This window comes from Apiospora phragmitis (assembly GCF_038363925.1).
Source record: "Apiospora phragmitis strain CBS 135458 chromosome Unknown utg000010l:1.0-9815664.0:1.0-9183399.0, whole genome shotgun sequence".
NCBI lineage: Eukaryota > Fungi > Ascomycota > Sordariomycetes > Amphisphaeriales > Apiosporaceae > Apiospora > Apiospora phragmitis.
In genome coordinates, this window is record NW_027117409.1 from 6,820,058 (window position 1) to 6,836,314 (window position 16,257).

General features: G+C 53.7%; 6 protein-coding genes across 6 annotated transcripts; 3 read left to right on the forward strand and 3 right to left on the reverse strand.

Annotated features, from left to right (window-relative positions):
* Nucleotides 1-133: 133 nt before the first annotated feature.
* On the forward strand, nt 134-5,495 carry PG994_011836 (uncharacterized protein; the record flags this gene model as incomplete). The annotated part of the gene is made up of 7 exons (XM_066863245.1): nt 134-2,696; nt 2,762-3,708; nt 3,766-3,846; nt 3,889-4,243; nt 4,317-4,402; nt 4,519-5,231; nt 5,267-5,495. The coding sequence occupies 7 exons, from the start codon at nt 134-136 to the stop codon at nt 5,493-5,495; spliced, it is 4,974 nt and encodes a 1,657-aa protein (XP_066712355.1).
* Nucleotides 5,496-6,453: 958 nt separating this feature from the next.
* PG994_011837 (uncharacterized protein) lies at nt 6,454-7,411 on the forward strand (the record flags this gene model as incomplete). Its single annotated transcript, XM_066863246.1, has 3 exons — nt 6,454-6,456; nt 6,659-7,244; nt 7,404-7,411. The coding sequence occupies 3 exons, from the start codon at nt 6,454-6,456 to the stop codon at nt 7,409-7,411; spliced, it is 597 nt and encodes a 198-aa protein (XP_066712356.1).
* Nucleotides 7,412-7,964: 553 nt separating this feature from the next.
* On the forward strand, nt 7,965-9,336 carry PG994_011838 (uncharacterized protein; the record flags this gene model as incomplete). Its single annotated transcript, XM_066863247.1, has 2 exons — nt 7,965-8,181; nt 8,255-9,336. The coding sequence occupies 2 exons, from the start codon at nt 7,965-7,967 to the stop codon at nt 9,334-9,336; spliced, it is 1,299 nt and encodes a 432-aa protein (XP_066712357.1).
* Nucleotides 9,337-9,668: 332 nt separating this feature from the next.
* On the reverse strand, nt 9,669-9,923 carry PG994_011839 (uncharacterized protein; the record flags this gene model as incomplete). The annotated part of the gene is made up of 1 exon (XM_066863248.1): nt 9,669-9,923. The coding sequence occupies one exon, from the start codon at nt 9,921-9,923 to the stop codon at nt 9,669-9,671; it is 255 nt and encodes an 84-aa protein (XP_066712358.1).
* Nucleotides 9,924-10,118: 195 nt separating this feature from the next.
* On the reverse strand, nt 10,119-10,478 carry PG994_011840 (uncharacterized protein; the record flags this gene model as incomplete). The annotated part of the gene is made up of 1 exon (XM_066863249.1): nt 10,119-10,478. One exon carries the CDS (start codon nt 10,476-10,478, stop codon nt 10,119-10,121), a length of 360 nt encoding a protein of 119 aa, XP_066712359.1.
* A 1,143-nt stretch (nt 10,479-11,621) lies between these two features.
* PG994_011841 (NRPS-like enzyme) lies at nt 11,622-15,476 on the reverse strand (the record flags this gene model as incomplete). Its single annotated transcript, XM_066863250.1, has 3 exons — nt 11,622-13,454; nt 13,499-14,811; nt 14,861-15,476. 3 exons carry the CDS (start codon nt 15,474-15,476, stop codon nt 11,622-11,624), a joined length of 3,762 nt encoding a protein of 1,253 aa, XP_066712360.1.
* Nucleotides 15,477-16,257: the final 781 nt, after the last annotated feature.

Below are 16,257 nucleotides of genomic sequence, written 5' to 3' on the forward strand. Positions count from 1 at the left end.
GCATGTCCAGACTTTGCAGTGATAATCTCTCGGCTCTTCTCTATTCGTAGACCTATTTTTTGCCTCCCCAAATGCCAGATTCGTCGAGTTCGAGACCCTCTTGTCCCTCCGAGACCCTGGGCACCACCGCGTCATGGCCGATGCTTCTCCAACTGCTGCAAATGCGCCTGCTCCCGCACACGACCTCGATGCAACTTCGAATTCAAATCACCACGACACCGATCCGGCTGCAGTAAAGGACGAGAGGCTGCAAATTGACACGTCCAATATACCGCCCAAAGTTCAAAATCTTTCTGGCGATAGCAGCGACTCCGATTTGACTCCTATAAAGTCGGACGATGAATTCGAAGAAAACCCTTTTGCCGAGCCCTCATTATCACAGGTCACGCCGAATGGTCTGAACCACGAAGCGAACACCGAGCCCGAAGAAGATGGAAGACCGTCTAAGCGTCGTAGAGTGTCGACGCCTCCTGGTTCCCAACAGCGCAAATCCAATCCCGTGTCACCGCCCTGGAAGAAATTCGAGGCTGAGGGCCCGACTACGATCATTGACAATGGCAAACGGAGATCTGGCCGCGTCAACATTCTACCTTCAGGCCCGCCGCCTTCAGCAGTCAAGTCAAGGCTCACTAGAGGTGCTCTACAGGACCAGAAGGCCACACCACCAGCCAAGGCCAAGCAAGCAAACACTCCTAGAGCAAATGGCCACCTGAATGGGGCTCTAAGGTCCGCTTCCGGCAGCAGAGCCGCAGCCTCCAAGACTCCAGTCTCTGCCAACAAAAGTGCTTCGAAGAAGCCGGTTACGAATGGCACCCGGTCTGTGCCAAAAACAACGAGCCGTAGGAGACTATCCCCCTCACCACCGCCTCAAACCACACCCAGACGTACCTCAGCCAGGACGCGACGAAGCTCCCGTAACCGACGCGACAGCCTGGAGTTACCTCTTAACGATGATGAGGATAGTTCGAATGCGCGTCCGACAAAGATTCGACTACGCGTTAAGTCCGCGTTTATACCCATCGTTCACCCCGCCCAAGTCAATGTGCTACCAGGCCAGACTGTAGCTCGGCCCAAAGTGGGTGAAGATTTTGCCGACTTTCTGCAGAAGGCGCCAATCATAGATATCCAAGAAGGCGGGTGGCGGGACTTGGTTGACGATGGACCGTCTTACACCGATGAGCAGGCAGAGAGAGAGGCCAAGGTCCTTGCGCGCGTGGAAGTGGAGGCTAGACCTGGTGGCCTGCTTGATGAAGTCACCTGCGCTGCATTTGTTCCGGAAGCGGCTGAAGAGCCTCCTCGACAATGGGCACATATGGATCACATGCTCAAGGCTGCGACCAATTTCAGAAAACTCATGGTCATTGAGCACCACCGACATAGAACGACAGCGCGGAAACTAGCGGAGGCTTGTCGAGAGGAATGGCTCCGGAGACAACCCAAAACAGCCGAACAAATCGAAGCTGAGGCAAGAGAGGCCTGGATAGCGCGATACAAAACTGTGGTAAAAGTGCTGTTTGGTACTTGGGAAAATGTGCGGGTCGAAATCAACCGCAGGCGTTTAGAAGAGTGGGAGGCCGCCGAACAAAAACGGGTGAAGGCAGCTCTGAACGAAGCAGTCAATATGTCAGAGCTCAAGCTTCAAGCCCGTCGTGCTCATTTCGACTCTGAAGTTGTATCTGAGGAGGATGGCGATGCAGAGGACGATGCTACAGATGAGGACGACGAGGATGAGGAAGACTTCGAAGATGAAGAGGATGCTGCGGCTACTGATCTTGCTGGTGACTTGCAATCAGATGATGGATCCGATACTCATAGGACCTTCGGTGGAGACGAGGACAATATGACCTCATCGGACGACGAAGACGACGCGAAGTCGGACATATCAGATGCTCAGTTGACTCAAGAGCAGCTGATAGCAAAGTACGCCAATGTCCCTGATTTACCACGTGATGAGGTAGACGCAGAGGAGGACCCTGGCGACGAGGAGTCGCGTGCTGGAGTCATCGATGGAGACGAAACAAGTGATGAATCCGTCGACATGGACGACGATCTTGGCTCAAGTGATGAAAATTCAGAAAGCGATGTCGATGATGGTTCGGAGGATGAGGAAGATAAAGAGGAAGATGAAGAACCCTCAGGTCTTCTCGGATTGCTTTTTGGCAAGTCTGAATTGGAGAAACTGAAGACTGATGCCAACGGAGAACAACCAGACCCACCTGCCGACGACGTTGAAATGGGAGATGCGCCGCCGCCGGACCACAGCGAGGCCGGGGAGCAACCTAACGGGATTGAGCCTATTGACGAGACATTGGGCGATATATCTCCTGCCCTGCAACCAAGCCATGGCGACGCTACAGTCGAACCGGAGAACAGGGGACCGACTTCTCAGCAAGCGACGGACGCTGAGACGTCGCAGCTACAGCCAATGCAAGTCGACCCGCCCAACAATCCGTACCAAGCCAATACACCAAACGCCATGGCTACAATACCAGGTCCTCTCAATGCCCAAACTGTCGGTAATGAGATTGTTGACGCCGTTAAACACGGACAACTGGAGAGCAATGTCGATTTGACTATGATCGAAGCCGGTGAAGAGCCGCCAGTAATCCGCAGTGTCGAAGCTACCACCACTTCTGTCGCTGCGAATGTCAGCCCCGGCACCGATGCAGTAACCAACACAGGGAGTCGGGATCCTAGTCAGTCACCCAGAACATCCGAGACGAAGGTCACAGATGCCGATACGGCTTCATCGGTAGTCAAGTCCGGCCTAGTAGGTCATCATCGCCAGCAGGCCGCACACCCAAGACCGAAGTACCTTTCCTGCTCCGAGGGACACTTCGCGAGTATCAACATTATGGCCTGGACTGGCTTGCGGGCCTTTATCGTAACAAGACGAACGGCATCCTCGCTGATGAAATGGGTCTCGGCAAAACGATCCAGACAATTGCACTGTTGGCGCACTTGGCTTGCCATCACGAAGTCTGGGGTCCTCACTTAGTGATTGTTCCAACGAGTGTAATGCTGAATTGGGAAATGGAATTCAAGAAATGGTGCCCCGGCTTCAAGGTCCTCTCATACTACGGTAGTATAGAGGAGCGGAAAAGGAAGCGTCAAGGATGGAAGACGGACGACATGTGGAACGTCTGCATCACATCGTATCAGATTGTCCTCCAGGATCAGCAAGTCTTTAAGCGTCGAAGATGGCATTACATGATTCTCGACGAGGCTCACAACATCAAGAACTTCAAGTCCAAACGATGGCAGACTTTGCTGACGTTCAACACACAAGCCCGCCTTTTGCTGACCGGAACGCCCCTACAAAACAACCTGACGGAGCTTTGGTCCTTGCTTTTCTTCTTGATGCCTTCGGAGAATGGAGTCGGTGGTTTCGCGGATCTTGCTGAATTTCAAGACTGGTTCCACAAGCCAGAGTCCCAGATTCTGGAGAGTGGCAGGGAGCAGATGGACGACGAGGCTCGAGCCATCATTGCCAAGCTTCACAAGGTCCTCCGACCTTACCTGCTTCGTCGTCTGAAGGCCGATGTCGAAAAGCAAATGCCTGCCAAATACGAACATGTCGAGTTCTGTCGGTTATCGCGAAGACAGCGCGAGCTGTATGACGGGTTTCTTGCCCGGACTGACACGCGAGAAGCGCTGGCATCAGGCAACTACATATCCGTCATCAACTGTCTCATGCAACTTCGAAAAGTCTGTAATCACCCAGACTTGTTCGTTGAACGACCGATCATGACATCCTTTCGGCAGCGCGGATCGGTGGCTGCGGATTATGAGTTCACAAATCGTCTGGTGAAGGACAAACTCTTGGCGGAAAAGCCGATGAGTCTCGTAAGCCTAAGCTTTCTCAACTTGTTGCCGACCCATTCTGAGGACCTGTCTGGTGCTGTTTGCGACCGAGTTTCTCAGTTAAGCTTCCACCGCTCGCTTATGGACCTAAGGGAAGCTCAAAAGACACGAGCTCAGTCTGCTTATTCAAATCTTGACCCTTCTGCTGTTGAGTCCAACATTGTCTACCTCGAGAGTGCAGCTCGCTGGGGCAGATTCGAAGAATTACAACATTGCGTCTACATCAACGCTCTTCGCCGACAGCAGAGACCAATCTATGGCAAAAACCTGCGAGACTTTTTAACAATTGGTACTGATAAACGGCCACGCAAGCCACGCCCCGAAGTCCCGGCCAAGATCATGAGCTGGTTTGAAGAAGTCGCCCATCCTGGGCTCCATGGTATTGGATCTAGACCAGCGTGCAGCAAGCATGAAGAGAACTATCTCCAGATTCGCGTGCATCACACCCGCAGTCATCACACGAGATGCCGATCAATTTGTCTTGGGCTCTAAGGGTGTCCAGGTGTTCGATGAGGAGAACCTTCGGCTCGCGGCCCCCGTTCGCCATGCGCCTTTCATGCCTAAGGAGGCGCCTATTGACCCATGGCATGAGGCCCGCATGCGCTTAAGTATCCAATTCCTGATAAGCGGTTGCTACAATACGACTGCGGCAAGTTGCAGGCATTGGACCGTCTTCTGCGTAAACTCCAATCCGGCGGGCACCGGGCTCTCATCTTCACGCAAATGACCAAGGTGCTGGATATCCTGGAGCAGTTCCTCAACATACACGGCCATAAATATCTTCGTCTGGATGGTGCTACCAAGGTTGAGCAACGCCAAATCTTGACTGATCGCTTCAACAACGACAACCGCATTCTTGCTTTCATCCTGTCTACTCGATCAGGAGGACTAGGCATCAACTTGACTGGTGCTGATACTGTAATCTTTTACGACCAAGACTGGAATCCAGCCATGGACAAGCAGTGCCAGGATCGGTGCCATCGCATTGGTCAAACTCGCGACGTACATATCTATCGTCTGATCTCGGAACACACCATCGAGGCCAATATTCTACGCAAGGCGTCACAGAAGCAAATGCTGGACGATGTGGTCATCCAGGAAGGAGGATTTACTACCGACTACTTTAACAAAATGAGGGTTCAAGACGTCATGAAAGATGTCGTGGACGATGCTGTAGAGGATGTTGTTGGAGACGCCATGGATCGCGTGTTGGGAGGCGCCGAAACAGGAGGCGAACGTGCTGTTGGCCGAGTTCTCGAACAAGCCGAAGACCGCGAAGACGTCGCAGCCGCCCACGAAGCCGAAAAGGAGATCCAAGAAGACGAGGCCGACTTCGATGACAAGGCGCCTACTGCTAGCGCTTCGGGGCATCGAGCACAAGACAAGGCACACCGGCTACCAGGGATGCGTCGACGGCCCCGGGCATCGGTCGTTCGAATCTTGGATTGTACGAGCAATCTGCCGACGACGCCGTGGAGGTTGAGCTCAACGCATGGGGCGAGCAGATGCGGAATATCGACGATTTCATGCTCGGGACGATGGGACGCATGCTAGAAGGCACAGCCCTGGAGCTGCCGAAAGACAAGAAAAAGGGGAAGGCCAAAAAGGGGAAAGACACGAGAAAACGGTAAACGGCAGCGGCCGAGGTATTACGATGACTGTATTATACGGGGAGTGAGGAGCGTGTTTTGTATTGTTTTGAAGTATGCTCCATTTTCAACCGCAGCAGTGGTGCTCGCCTTAGATGGGCGAGTTTCTTTGGGGGAAAACGGAAGGGAGGCTCCCTCTGAAAAGGGGCAGAGAATTTAGCCCTAGACTAAACAGCATTGGGAACAGGTGTTCGGGAGCGTGTGTTCGGCATGGCCTCTTATCATCCATGGGCGTATAACAAAATGGAGAACCGTACTGTACATAGCACCAATAATGACAATTACGCAGCTCATGCGACCTATCTATTCAGATTGCTGTACAACTTCTGCTGGACTGTTTGGAAATTCCGCGAGGCGCTGTACGAAACGTATTTCAATCTCCAGGGACTAGCAACACTCCGCCACAAGCGGCATCGGATGCCTTCACGGTGTCGAAATATCTATCAGTGGCGTACAACTATTGGGGGCGTACAATCATTAAGGGCGTTTATCCATTGGAAGCCAGATATCACCAAAGTATTCGGACTCGGAGTCACATTCTGGGACGAAGCATACGTACGGGGGAGGCGGGCGAGAGCCGAGATATCAACTTCGGACGGTCGGTCACGCGAACGGTTAGAAAGGGACCGGTTTCCATCGCTGTATAAAATAGTCTGGCATTCGAAGCTTTAGTGTTTCCCTGGTGTTTCATCTTGCTTACCTCGTACGTATGTAGCAAGGATAATGTGTTGCTGGCAGATTCGCCCCACGCAACTCAGCTGTGCGGTATCTTTACCCGTGCCACTGTATAAACCTAATGTTAGGCACGCAGTACTGCAAGATATGCTCGCATTTGGTCACTTGACCATTGAGAACGGGACGTCCCACAAGATCTGAGCGCATTTCTTCGGCATCGTGAGGGGATGGAGGGGCAATACTGGAAGCAAGCAAACCGGGATAAATGGTGCGTTCGGTTCGACCTTCAGTCACTGCACTGGCTATGCAAATCGCCGTCCGAAACAGCTACTGAATCATGCAAATAAAACCCCTCGGCCCCCCATGAAGAGATATCGTACTGAATCACTATAACTACATGTTCTCTCTCAATACTCTTTTGTTGTTGCTAACTCTTATTAGCTGGGACTCACGAACTCTTAACCCAGCAGACTGGTAAAAACGATGGATCAGGCCCAGATTCTAAAAGAAAACGGGAGCTGATTGGTGATGACACCGACGATGACGATGCGAGCGTCCAGGACTACGAAAGGGCATCGAGGAAGCGTACTTGTCGTCGTGTAATCAAAGAGGAACCAGACAATGATCAAAATGCATTACTGTCCCTTCCCGAACATCCCCAAGACAAGTCTCCTGTCAAGAACGAAGAAGATGGAGCGATATGTGAAGCCGGCCGCGAAAGCCTGCTTACCCCACCACCGTCGCCACCACGATACTACCACCCGGCGTTCCCGAACCAGCCCGTGCGATGCCGCCACTGCGAGCAGACCGACACGGTGCGCCGCGTCCCGGCCGCCCGTTCCAACCTGTTCAACGAAGGCCGCCTGCAGTTCACCTGCTCCGAGTGCGGGCAAGACAACCGCTTCGGCAGCTTCATTTCGTGGGCGGACACGACGGGCATCTACGAGGACAATATTACCTGCCTGTGCGGGCTGCCGTCGAGAGCGGACCTGACGACGCGGTGCAGGCCGTCGGGCCGCGTCTTCTTCACTTGCGCGCTGGGCAAGTGCGGCTTTCGTTCGTGTGCCGACGTGCATTTGAATAACAAAGCTCATCTAGAATGCGTAGTGAATCGAATGGTGAGCAGGTCTTCTTCTTCTTTTTCAATATGTTTTATAGGAATAATGATTTGTATAAGTATAAGTATTGTTCTATTTACGAATTTCTCTCGTAAAGGCGACTGACTTGTGGTTGCATCAACTGTGATTGCCAGAACGCGGAGCGATTGCAAAATAGGCGGGCCGAAACTATGCCCGGCAGCAGCAAATCGAATATTCTCCGGCACTCGACGACATACTCCGTATAGTGTCATTTGGCTGTGCCTCAAGATAGCTAGGACGTCGTTGTTAACCTTATAGACGGGGTTTGGGACTTCTTGATTGGTCATGTCATCGCTTCCCATCGAACAACCGATCGATTCTGTAGTGACAGTGACATCCCCGCGTCGGTGCTATTTGATTTTGGGTTTGTGGGGGAGAAGTATGTAGGAGAAAGATTGATGCGGCCCACCTGGAAGATCACCCCCGCCATGCCGAAGAAGATAGCCGTGATCGAACCACCGCTTCGGGAGCCGATATATTGATTGATACATAGGTAAAGTAAGTCGACATTTACATATCTCTTTCCTCTTGCCGAAACCATCAATTGCAAGTGGTCAGTGTCTTTCTGTTATTCCAGCCCTTTTGACACTTTGTCCAGCGTGTTCGTACAAGGCGGGGGATTCGACAGGACCTAATCATGGCGCCTGGACAAGAAGAGCTCGTCGCCGAATCGCAGACCTTCCGGGAGTACCTTCCAGACCTCGCCACGCCCCGGTTCACCCGTATAGCCGAGTGTGATGCTTACTCTCATGCCGCCGAATTGGTAGACCATCGACGGCCCCCGTGGCTGTATGCTCTGTACCAGCACTGGCTAAAGCTCCTCAAAGAGCCATTTCGCGGCGTGACCAATGACGGTATTCTCAACGCCCCCTCGCCCCTGACTGTCATCTAGAAATGCATACTGTGATGTCTAACAATATGAAACAGGCAAGGTCCGCCCCGGACTCTTCCAGCCCCGCGACGAGGGCGTCCCCATCGCCGACATCGTCCAGGCTACGAACAAGGTGCTGGACCAGCTGACGGACGCCCAGCGGCAAAAGACGCTGTTCCACATCGACTCGCCGCAGTGGCGCACGTGGTCGAACCCGGAGTTCCTCTTGTCGGACAAGGGCGTGCGCCTGGACCAGCTGGGCCCGGCGCTGCGGGCCGACGTCCTGGCCGTGCTCGCGGCCGCGCTGAGCCCCGAGGGCTACGCCAAGGCCGTCGCCGCCATGCGCGTGAACCACTTCCTCGGCGCCCTGGTCGGCGCGCCCGCCGTCATGAACGAGTTCTCGTACAACTTCTGCGTCTTCGGCGAGCCCGCTGACTCCTCCGAGCAGCCCTGGGGTTTTAGTTTCTACGGCCACCACCTCTGCCTCTCTGTCTTCCTGCGCGGGCCCCAGATCGTCGTGAGCCCCTGGTTCACCGGCGCCGAGCCCAACCTCATCGACGACGGGCCCTACCAGGGCACCCGCATCCTGCACGAGGAGGAGCGCCTGGGCCTGCAGCTCATGCAGAGCCTGGCGCCGGAGCAGCAGGCCCGGGCCCGCATCTACGAGCACATGAAGGACGACGGGATGCCCAAGGGCCGCTGGAACCACGACGACCAGCGCCACCTGCTGGGCGCGTACCGCGACAACCGCGTCGTGCCCTACGAGGGCGTCGTCGTCGCCTCGCTGCCGCCCGAGCAGCAGGAGACCGTGTCCCGGATCCTCGGGCAGTACCTCCTGTACCTGCCCCGGCGCGCGCGGGAGCTCAAGCTCGCGGACTGCCGCGCCTGGTACCACGAGACGTACTTCTCGTGGATCGGCGGCCACGGCGCCGCGGACCCCTTCTACTTCCGCATCCAGAGCCCCGTCGTCGTCGTCGAGTTCGACCACCACTCCGGCGTCTTCCTCACCAACCAGGAGCCCAAGCGCTTCCACATCCACACGCTGCTGCGCACGCCCAATGCTGGCGATTACGGTTTCGCGCTCAGGGGTCTGAAGAGAGAGGGCGAGGTCAAGCAGGAGTTTGTTTGGGAGGGTTAAAGCGGCGGACACGCCACTGGCCTAATCGAGGAAGATCAAATACCCATAGTAGGCGATTACCCACGTACTGGAAAACGTTCTTATTTTACGTATATAGGATGCTTGATATCAGATAGGAGTCTCTCAAATCCCCTGTTACGTTACCACCCTGCAACCCCGGTACCAAGTGATCTAGCATTTCACCACCTTTTGTAAGCGTAAGGCTAACAAATCCCGCCACCTGCTGTTGAATTTCATTGATTCCTTTCCAGAATATAAACTCAAGTTTCGTGTCTTCTATCATTGTCAAGCTCACAATCGCCGTTGCGATCTTGGGAGCCAGCGTCAGGGGGCTATTCTACGGGGACTGCTACCTGGACCGCCATCCCCTCTTGCCCGGGAACGCTCTGTGATCGACCGCGCTCCTCATCTGCCTTCGATCGAAGCTCTTCTATTAAAGATTCCATATGCTCCCGGATGATGCGTTCCATGGAAGGGTTATGATACTTTTCGGCGAGGTCTAGCAGAATGTTCCCATCCTGGTCCTCAGCCAACACGTCGGCACCGTGGGAAAGCAAGAGTGCTGCGCACTCATCGCGTCCCCGCATAGTGGCAAGATGCAGCGGCGTATTTCGGCTTCGATCGAATACGTTCCGCGGCAACCCCTCTCTCCAGGAGCGCCGCCACTACTTTTGCGTGTCCCTTTTCCGCGGCATAATGCAGCGCCGTACGCAAGGTAAAGCAGCGCCTGTCGGGTCGTATTGAAGTGCTAGGTTGCCGATCGCCTTAAAGTTGCGTCTCGATTAGCACTTACAAGAATGAACATGGCAATACAGGCTGGTACTTGCCATGAACTTGCTGATCCAGAGTGTCATCTTCTCCAATACATCACGGACGATGATTGTACGGCCCTTGAGTGTGACCTTCCACCGCTTCTCTAGCGACTCTTCTTTCTTCGCCTGTGTCGCTGTGAGGATATCTTCAAGCAGCCGGAGAGGGTCTTGGCCGGACGATGACTGAGCTATGCCAAATCGCTCGCGATCGTCGGCGCTCAGGCTTTGGGCAGCCTGCGCCCATTTGCTGTCACTGGTGGCATCGTGGCTTAGCTGATCAGCGACTCGAGCCTCATCACTACCGCTCTCAGACTCTACTGCGGCGGTCATGACCAGTATAGGATTAGAAGTAGGCCGTTCAAACAACACAAACATTGGAATATGCCTTTGCACAAGACGAGCTGTCAGCAGCTGCGGGGTTCTGAAGTCTGAAGCGGTCCCTTCAACTTGGCCCACCAATTAGAGGAGGTGCAATAGGTATATTGCTTACCCCCGACACTGTCCTATTTATTATTCGTCTCTTCAATCACCGCCATTTCCCTCCCGATTCCCACCATCGTACAATCTACCTAGATCGATTGGAGGGACGGGGTTATCGGTGCATCATACGTACCCGCTATACTTGATGCACAGCTGATCACAGTGCATGCCTGATCACTCGCCCTCTGTTCTGATTCGAGGTGGAATATCCATGTATCATCAAGTAAAAGCAAGGGAGCCTACCGTGTAGCTGCTATATCCACGCCGCGGATGCCTGAACGGCCGAGTTCACGGCTCTTGAGGAGGCGACTTCAGGACTCGTTACAGTTCGTGGAATTGGAATAAGATAACGAGAGACGACGAGAGCCTGCAGATTAGCGACCACAAGACTCGAGCGCTGTATTAACACTCGAGGAGCATGGCTCAAGGGCGGGTTCAATCATCGTCTCGAGGCCCACCTTCGTTGCTATGAGTCGAACATACAAACCTACCATGGCGAACCCTGGGGCTGGAGTCTCTTGCCATATAATCAGGGGGGTACACGGAATAGGATTGTAGGCAATGCTCTAAGGCTGGCCCCATCGACACATGGAAAAAGGCGGATCGACAACAAAGCTGCTTGCCACTGCTGCGTGCCTAGTCTCAAATACGTAGAGACCGCTTCGGTACCTAAATAGGAAAAGCCAGGTTTGTTGTAGTTCAAGCCAAGAAAAGAGAGAGATATAAGAAACGAATGCTACGGAAGACATTAGTCGAGTGCTGGGCGTTTTATGTATATCGTTCCCCGAGGTGATGCATCTCTCCTCCTCTCTCTCTCTCTTTCGGTGTGCCCGAGACATGCTGCCTGGCCACTATTTCGTGTTTTGGTAGGAAAGAAAGAAAACATGATTTGATCGTCTGCTCGAGGAAAATTGCGTTTGCTTGTCCTTACACCATTCCCCAAAAGCCGTGTTGATTGTTTGAATACCTCCCCATATGTAGTCGTCTATCCCTTTAAATTGGCTCATCCCGTGGCTCAATCAGAACTTCGTTGACAGAAACATGCTCCGGTTGCTTCAATGCAAACACGATCGCATTAGCCACATTCTCGGGTTCGAGAACCTTGGCGCCAGATGGTTCACCGAATTGCTTAAGAGCCTCCGTATCAGTTGACATGCCCAAGAGGTCTGTCGCAACGTTGCCTGGCTGTATGCTGGTGACTCGTAGACCCGTACCGGCAGTCTCCAATCGAAGACTTTGGAGCGTTGCTTCCACAAAGAACTTGCTAGCAGAGTAGACACCGAGGCCAGGGAAGACTTTTCGGCCTGCGTCTGACGAGATTGCAACAATGTGACCTTTGCCCCTTGAAAGCATCTCTGGCACAGTAGAAGACAGGCAGTGAAGAAGGCCCTTGCAGTTGACATCAACTGTACGGTCCCATTCTTCGGTCTGGATGTTCTTCATCATGGTGAAGTACATGACACCAGCGCAGCTAACGAGAATATCGATAGGGCCTAGTTCCTCGGTAGCAGTACGCATAAGTGACTCGACCTGCGCCTTGTTTGTCACATCGGTCTTATGGACGAGGACTTTACTACCTACACCAGTAAGCTTGGTCTTCAAAGTCTCCAATGCCTCAGTGCGGCGTGCGGCGATAGCGACATGTGCACCTTCTCGAGCCAGAGCCGTTGCAACTGCAGCGCCAATGCCAGAACTGGCCCCAGTCACAACAGCAACACGGCCAGCAAGAGGGCCTTTGGGCTTTGCTTGTATCGATGCGTCGCCCTGGCGAGGCGCATGAGACAGCCAACCGCGAGCATACCAGTCCCGGCAATAGATCTCGAGAAGCGCGCAGTCAATCTTTGGTCTCTGGAGTCCATAGATATCGAGGACCTCCTGGGTCTTTGAATCATTCAGTACAGTGACAGCCTCCAAGAAGTCGACGGTCGGCATGCCCCGGCGTAAAATGCCCGCTGTAAACGAGTCGTCGCCGCTTGTGCCGGGAGCGCCTCTCTTTTCATTCCAGAGCGCGAGCCATTCGTCCCATCCAAGCAGATCCGTGGGATAGCCGAGCTGTGTGAGATCGCCAAGGAGGGCGGTGGCTGTCACGGGCTTAGGGTCTCCGATATGGAAGATGCGCTGGTCCGTATCCACATGGTTCGCCAATGTTACGACTGCCTGCGTGACAAAGTCGACAGGCGTCATCTCTGCCAACCAGGCAGGGATCTCAGGTGCGTATCCAACATGGATTGACTCGACAAACAAGGCAGTGAGCAAGTCATAGGTGTTCGTAGACCCCAAGACACTGTGGCCACTGATGGTACCGGGTCTGTAGATTCTGACAGGCAACCCACGCTGGCCTGCCTCCAGAACAAGCTGTTCCGCTACCCACTTTGTCTGGCCATAGCCGTCGACAAGCTTCTCAGGGACAGAGTCTGCATCAATAACTGTGTCCTCACTCCAGCCTTCCGATGATGGAGGCAGGACGCCGTTCGTAGAGATATAGTGCACAGTCGCACCGCTTCGGCCAGCTAGGCGAAGTATCTCCTTCGTGCCGCCCACATTAGCTCCACGCATGGCAGCATAAGGATAGACAAGATTGACGGTAGCGCCCGAATGGACAATGACATCGAGGTTTGAAGTTAATCCCTCGAAGTCCTCCTCCGACAGACCCAGTCGCTTCCTGCCCAGGTTGCCAGGCACGACGTCGATCCGATCCAAAATAGACGGTTCCCATATCCCAAAGCTAAAAGATTCTTGCGAATTCGCGCCATTCCGGCAGAACGAGAGGTAGATTGTGCCGGCTGGGTAAAACGCACCAGACAAAGGATACGCGCGGAGGTTGACCTGATCAGCTCCGTCAACAAGAAGGCACCGAGGTACCCAGTTACACCTGTAAGTAGGATCGTCTTGGCGTCTTTCAGCGAGCACATCGAAGTATTCGTGGGTATGATGTCCTGAGGAAGTGCAGAGTCTGCGCGCAATACGGCGGGGAGGTCAGCCTGCACTTTCGCAGTGTGACCGTCCCGTGCGTTCCGCACGACTTCCAGATGTCCTTCAAGAGTCGGGTTCCCTGCTAAGCGGGCCAAAGGCACTGGAAAGCCAAAGTTGTCGGTCAAACGACGAGCCAGATCAGCAAGGGCCAGAGAGTGACCTCCGAGGTCAAAGAAGTCATGCTCCTGTGTGATAACGTTCATCGGAAGACTCAAAGAAGTAGCCCACGCCTTAGTGATGGCCTCTATCTTGATCTCTCTGTCCTTTTCTGTCTGTTGACCGTTTCCATTAGGTGATTTGGTGCCGGTAGGGCCAGGTAATCTCTTCAAGTCGACCTTGCCAGAAACTTGATGGGTAGGAAGCTCACTAAGCTCAACCCACAAAGCTGGAATCATATAGTGAGCCAGGTATGCTGACAGAGTCTTTCGAGCTACCGGGCTGTAACCAGACTCTTCCACCACCGGGATGACTCTATCTCCTGGTTCTTCCTTGTCTCTGACGAAGTACGCGACAAGCTGACGCCGTAGGCCTTCACCATATGAAATGACCGCACAGTGACGAACAGCCAACTGTCTCATAATGATACTCTCGACAGCGCCTGGCTGCACGCTGTAGCCGCGGACCTTGATCATGGCTCCAACGCGACCAGTGATCTCCATAAGACCAGATGGAAGCATTCTTGCCAGGTCACCAGTCCTGTACATACGTGCTTCTGGCGTTTTATCGAAGGCATCAGCGAGGAAAGATTTAGCCGTCGTTTCAGGCAGGTTGAGATATTCGCGAGCCAGCAAATTACCGCCGAGGAACAACTCGCCACTCGAGCCGTCTTCAACCTTGTTGAAGTTTTCATCAAGGATGTAGGTATGCTTGGGATCCATGGGAGGTCCCACTGGACAGATTGTTGACTCATCGGTGAGCATTTCCTTGATATCGCCACAGGCGATCTCGTGAGTCTCACTTGCACTGTAACAGTTGAGTAACCGAGTGTTCGGCAAGGCGTTGAGGGCTCTCTTGGCAAGATCGGCGGTGACAACCTCACCGTTTAACCAAAGTCTGCGCAAGTCCGGCAACCGTGCGCCAAGCTTTGAATGTCTCGACAAGACCGTGGCCAAAAGTGTCGGAGTCATGAGAGTCTCGGTGATCTTTTGGGAAGCGAGCAAGTCAACAAGAGCCTCTGGGTCGTAGCTGGTTTCGTCAGGGACAGCAACAACTGTCGCGCCTCTCAGGAGCGGGCGCAAGATCTCCCAAATAAAGAACACATTGCACGCGACGCGGTCCCCCAGGCTGCAGATCGCTCAAGTGAAATCGCTGGTCATAAGACTGGACCGAGGCTCTATGGGGATTCGCGATACCCTTGGGACGGCCCGTAGTACCGGAAGTGTAACACACAAAAGCGAGACGATCAAGGTCATCGTCCGAAGGCAGCGGCGGAAGCTCTTTCGCCTGTCCCTCAGGCTCCGGGGCGCCATTAGTATGGGCCTTAGCCTCGTCCAGGAGGATGAGCGGAATCTCGGGCTTGATTGAGCCAGCATAGGCTCGATGAGTCACCACGACAGCAGGACTGGCATCGTCAATTACGTCGGCAAGGAGTCCAGGAGGGTATGCGAGCTCCAAGACAAGGAAAGCACCGCCGGCACGCAAAGCCGCCAGGCAGGCGATAATATAGTCTGCACTGCGGCCCAGGAGCACACCGACAAGGTTATCGCGGCCAACTCCGAGATGGCGTAGACGGTCAGCTAGAACGCTCGTCTCACGCTCCAGCTCGGCATAAGTCCATTTTGTGGTCTCATCCTCCAGTGCGAGGGCGTCAGGGGTAGCAGCTGCCTGTTGGCGAAACAGCGCCGACAGGTCTTTGGTGATATCGAGGATAGGCATGGTTCCGTCGAAAGGAAGGAAGATCGAGGAAAGAAAGTTTTAAACCGGGCAACAGGATTGCCGAGGGAAGGTTTAGGCTCTCTTATCGTGTCGAACGGTTTTGGACGCCGTGTCAGGATCCCACGATATCCCACGATATCCCACGTGGCTTGCTCGGATTACTGAACCCCCAAAGCCGTGACAAATATAAAGTCAATATGCTGAGCAAACAACAACGAAGGGATGGCTAGATAAGTAGAAAGAGGCTTCTCCGGGTCAGAAGATTTAACTCGTACTCAGATAGGCAAGAGGGACAAACAGAAGAAGACGGGCAGTCACACCGTGTGGTTCACAACCGTGTGCTGAGATTCTTCGAGATTCTTCGCTGGCCGCTAGTACAATTTGGGAAATCGACCTTTCCACCAGCTAGAAGCTCACCTTTCCAGGCACACAGGGAAGCCCTCTTTAAAGTAGCTGGGTACGTTGCGACCGGAGGCACATGAAATATTCTTGCTACTGGGATTTTGACGTCAGTAAAATAAATATATGTACTATCCGCTTGTTGGTAGGCATGACGTGGTTCTGGGCAGGTACGAGTACGATGTGTACTACTTGACTACCTACGTAGGGAGAAGGTCTGGCAGCACTCACCAACCAACATTGAACCTAGTGACGTTGACAGTGAACAATCTGGGGAAGCCATCCCCAGGCGAGACATTTCCGAAGGTGTCCCATGATGTGCGGGCTACTGTATGTATGTAGGGCAGCTTCAATCATTCGTGCAACTTGACTTCCTTGTCTA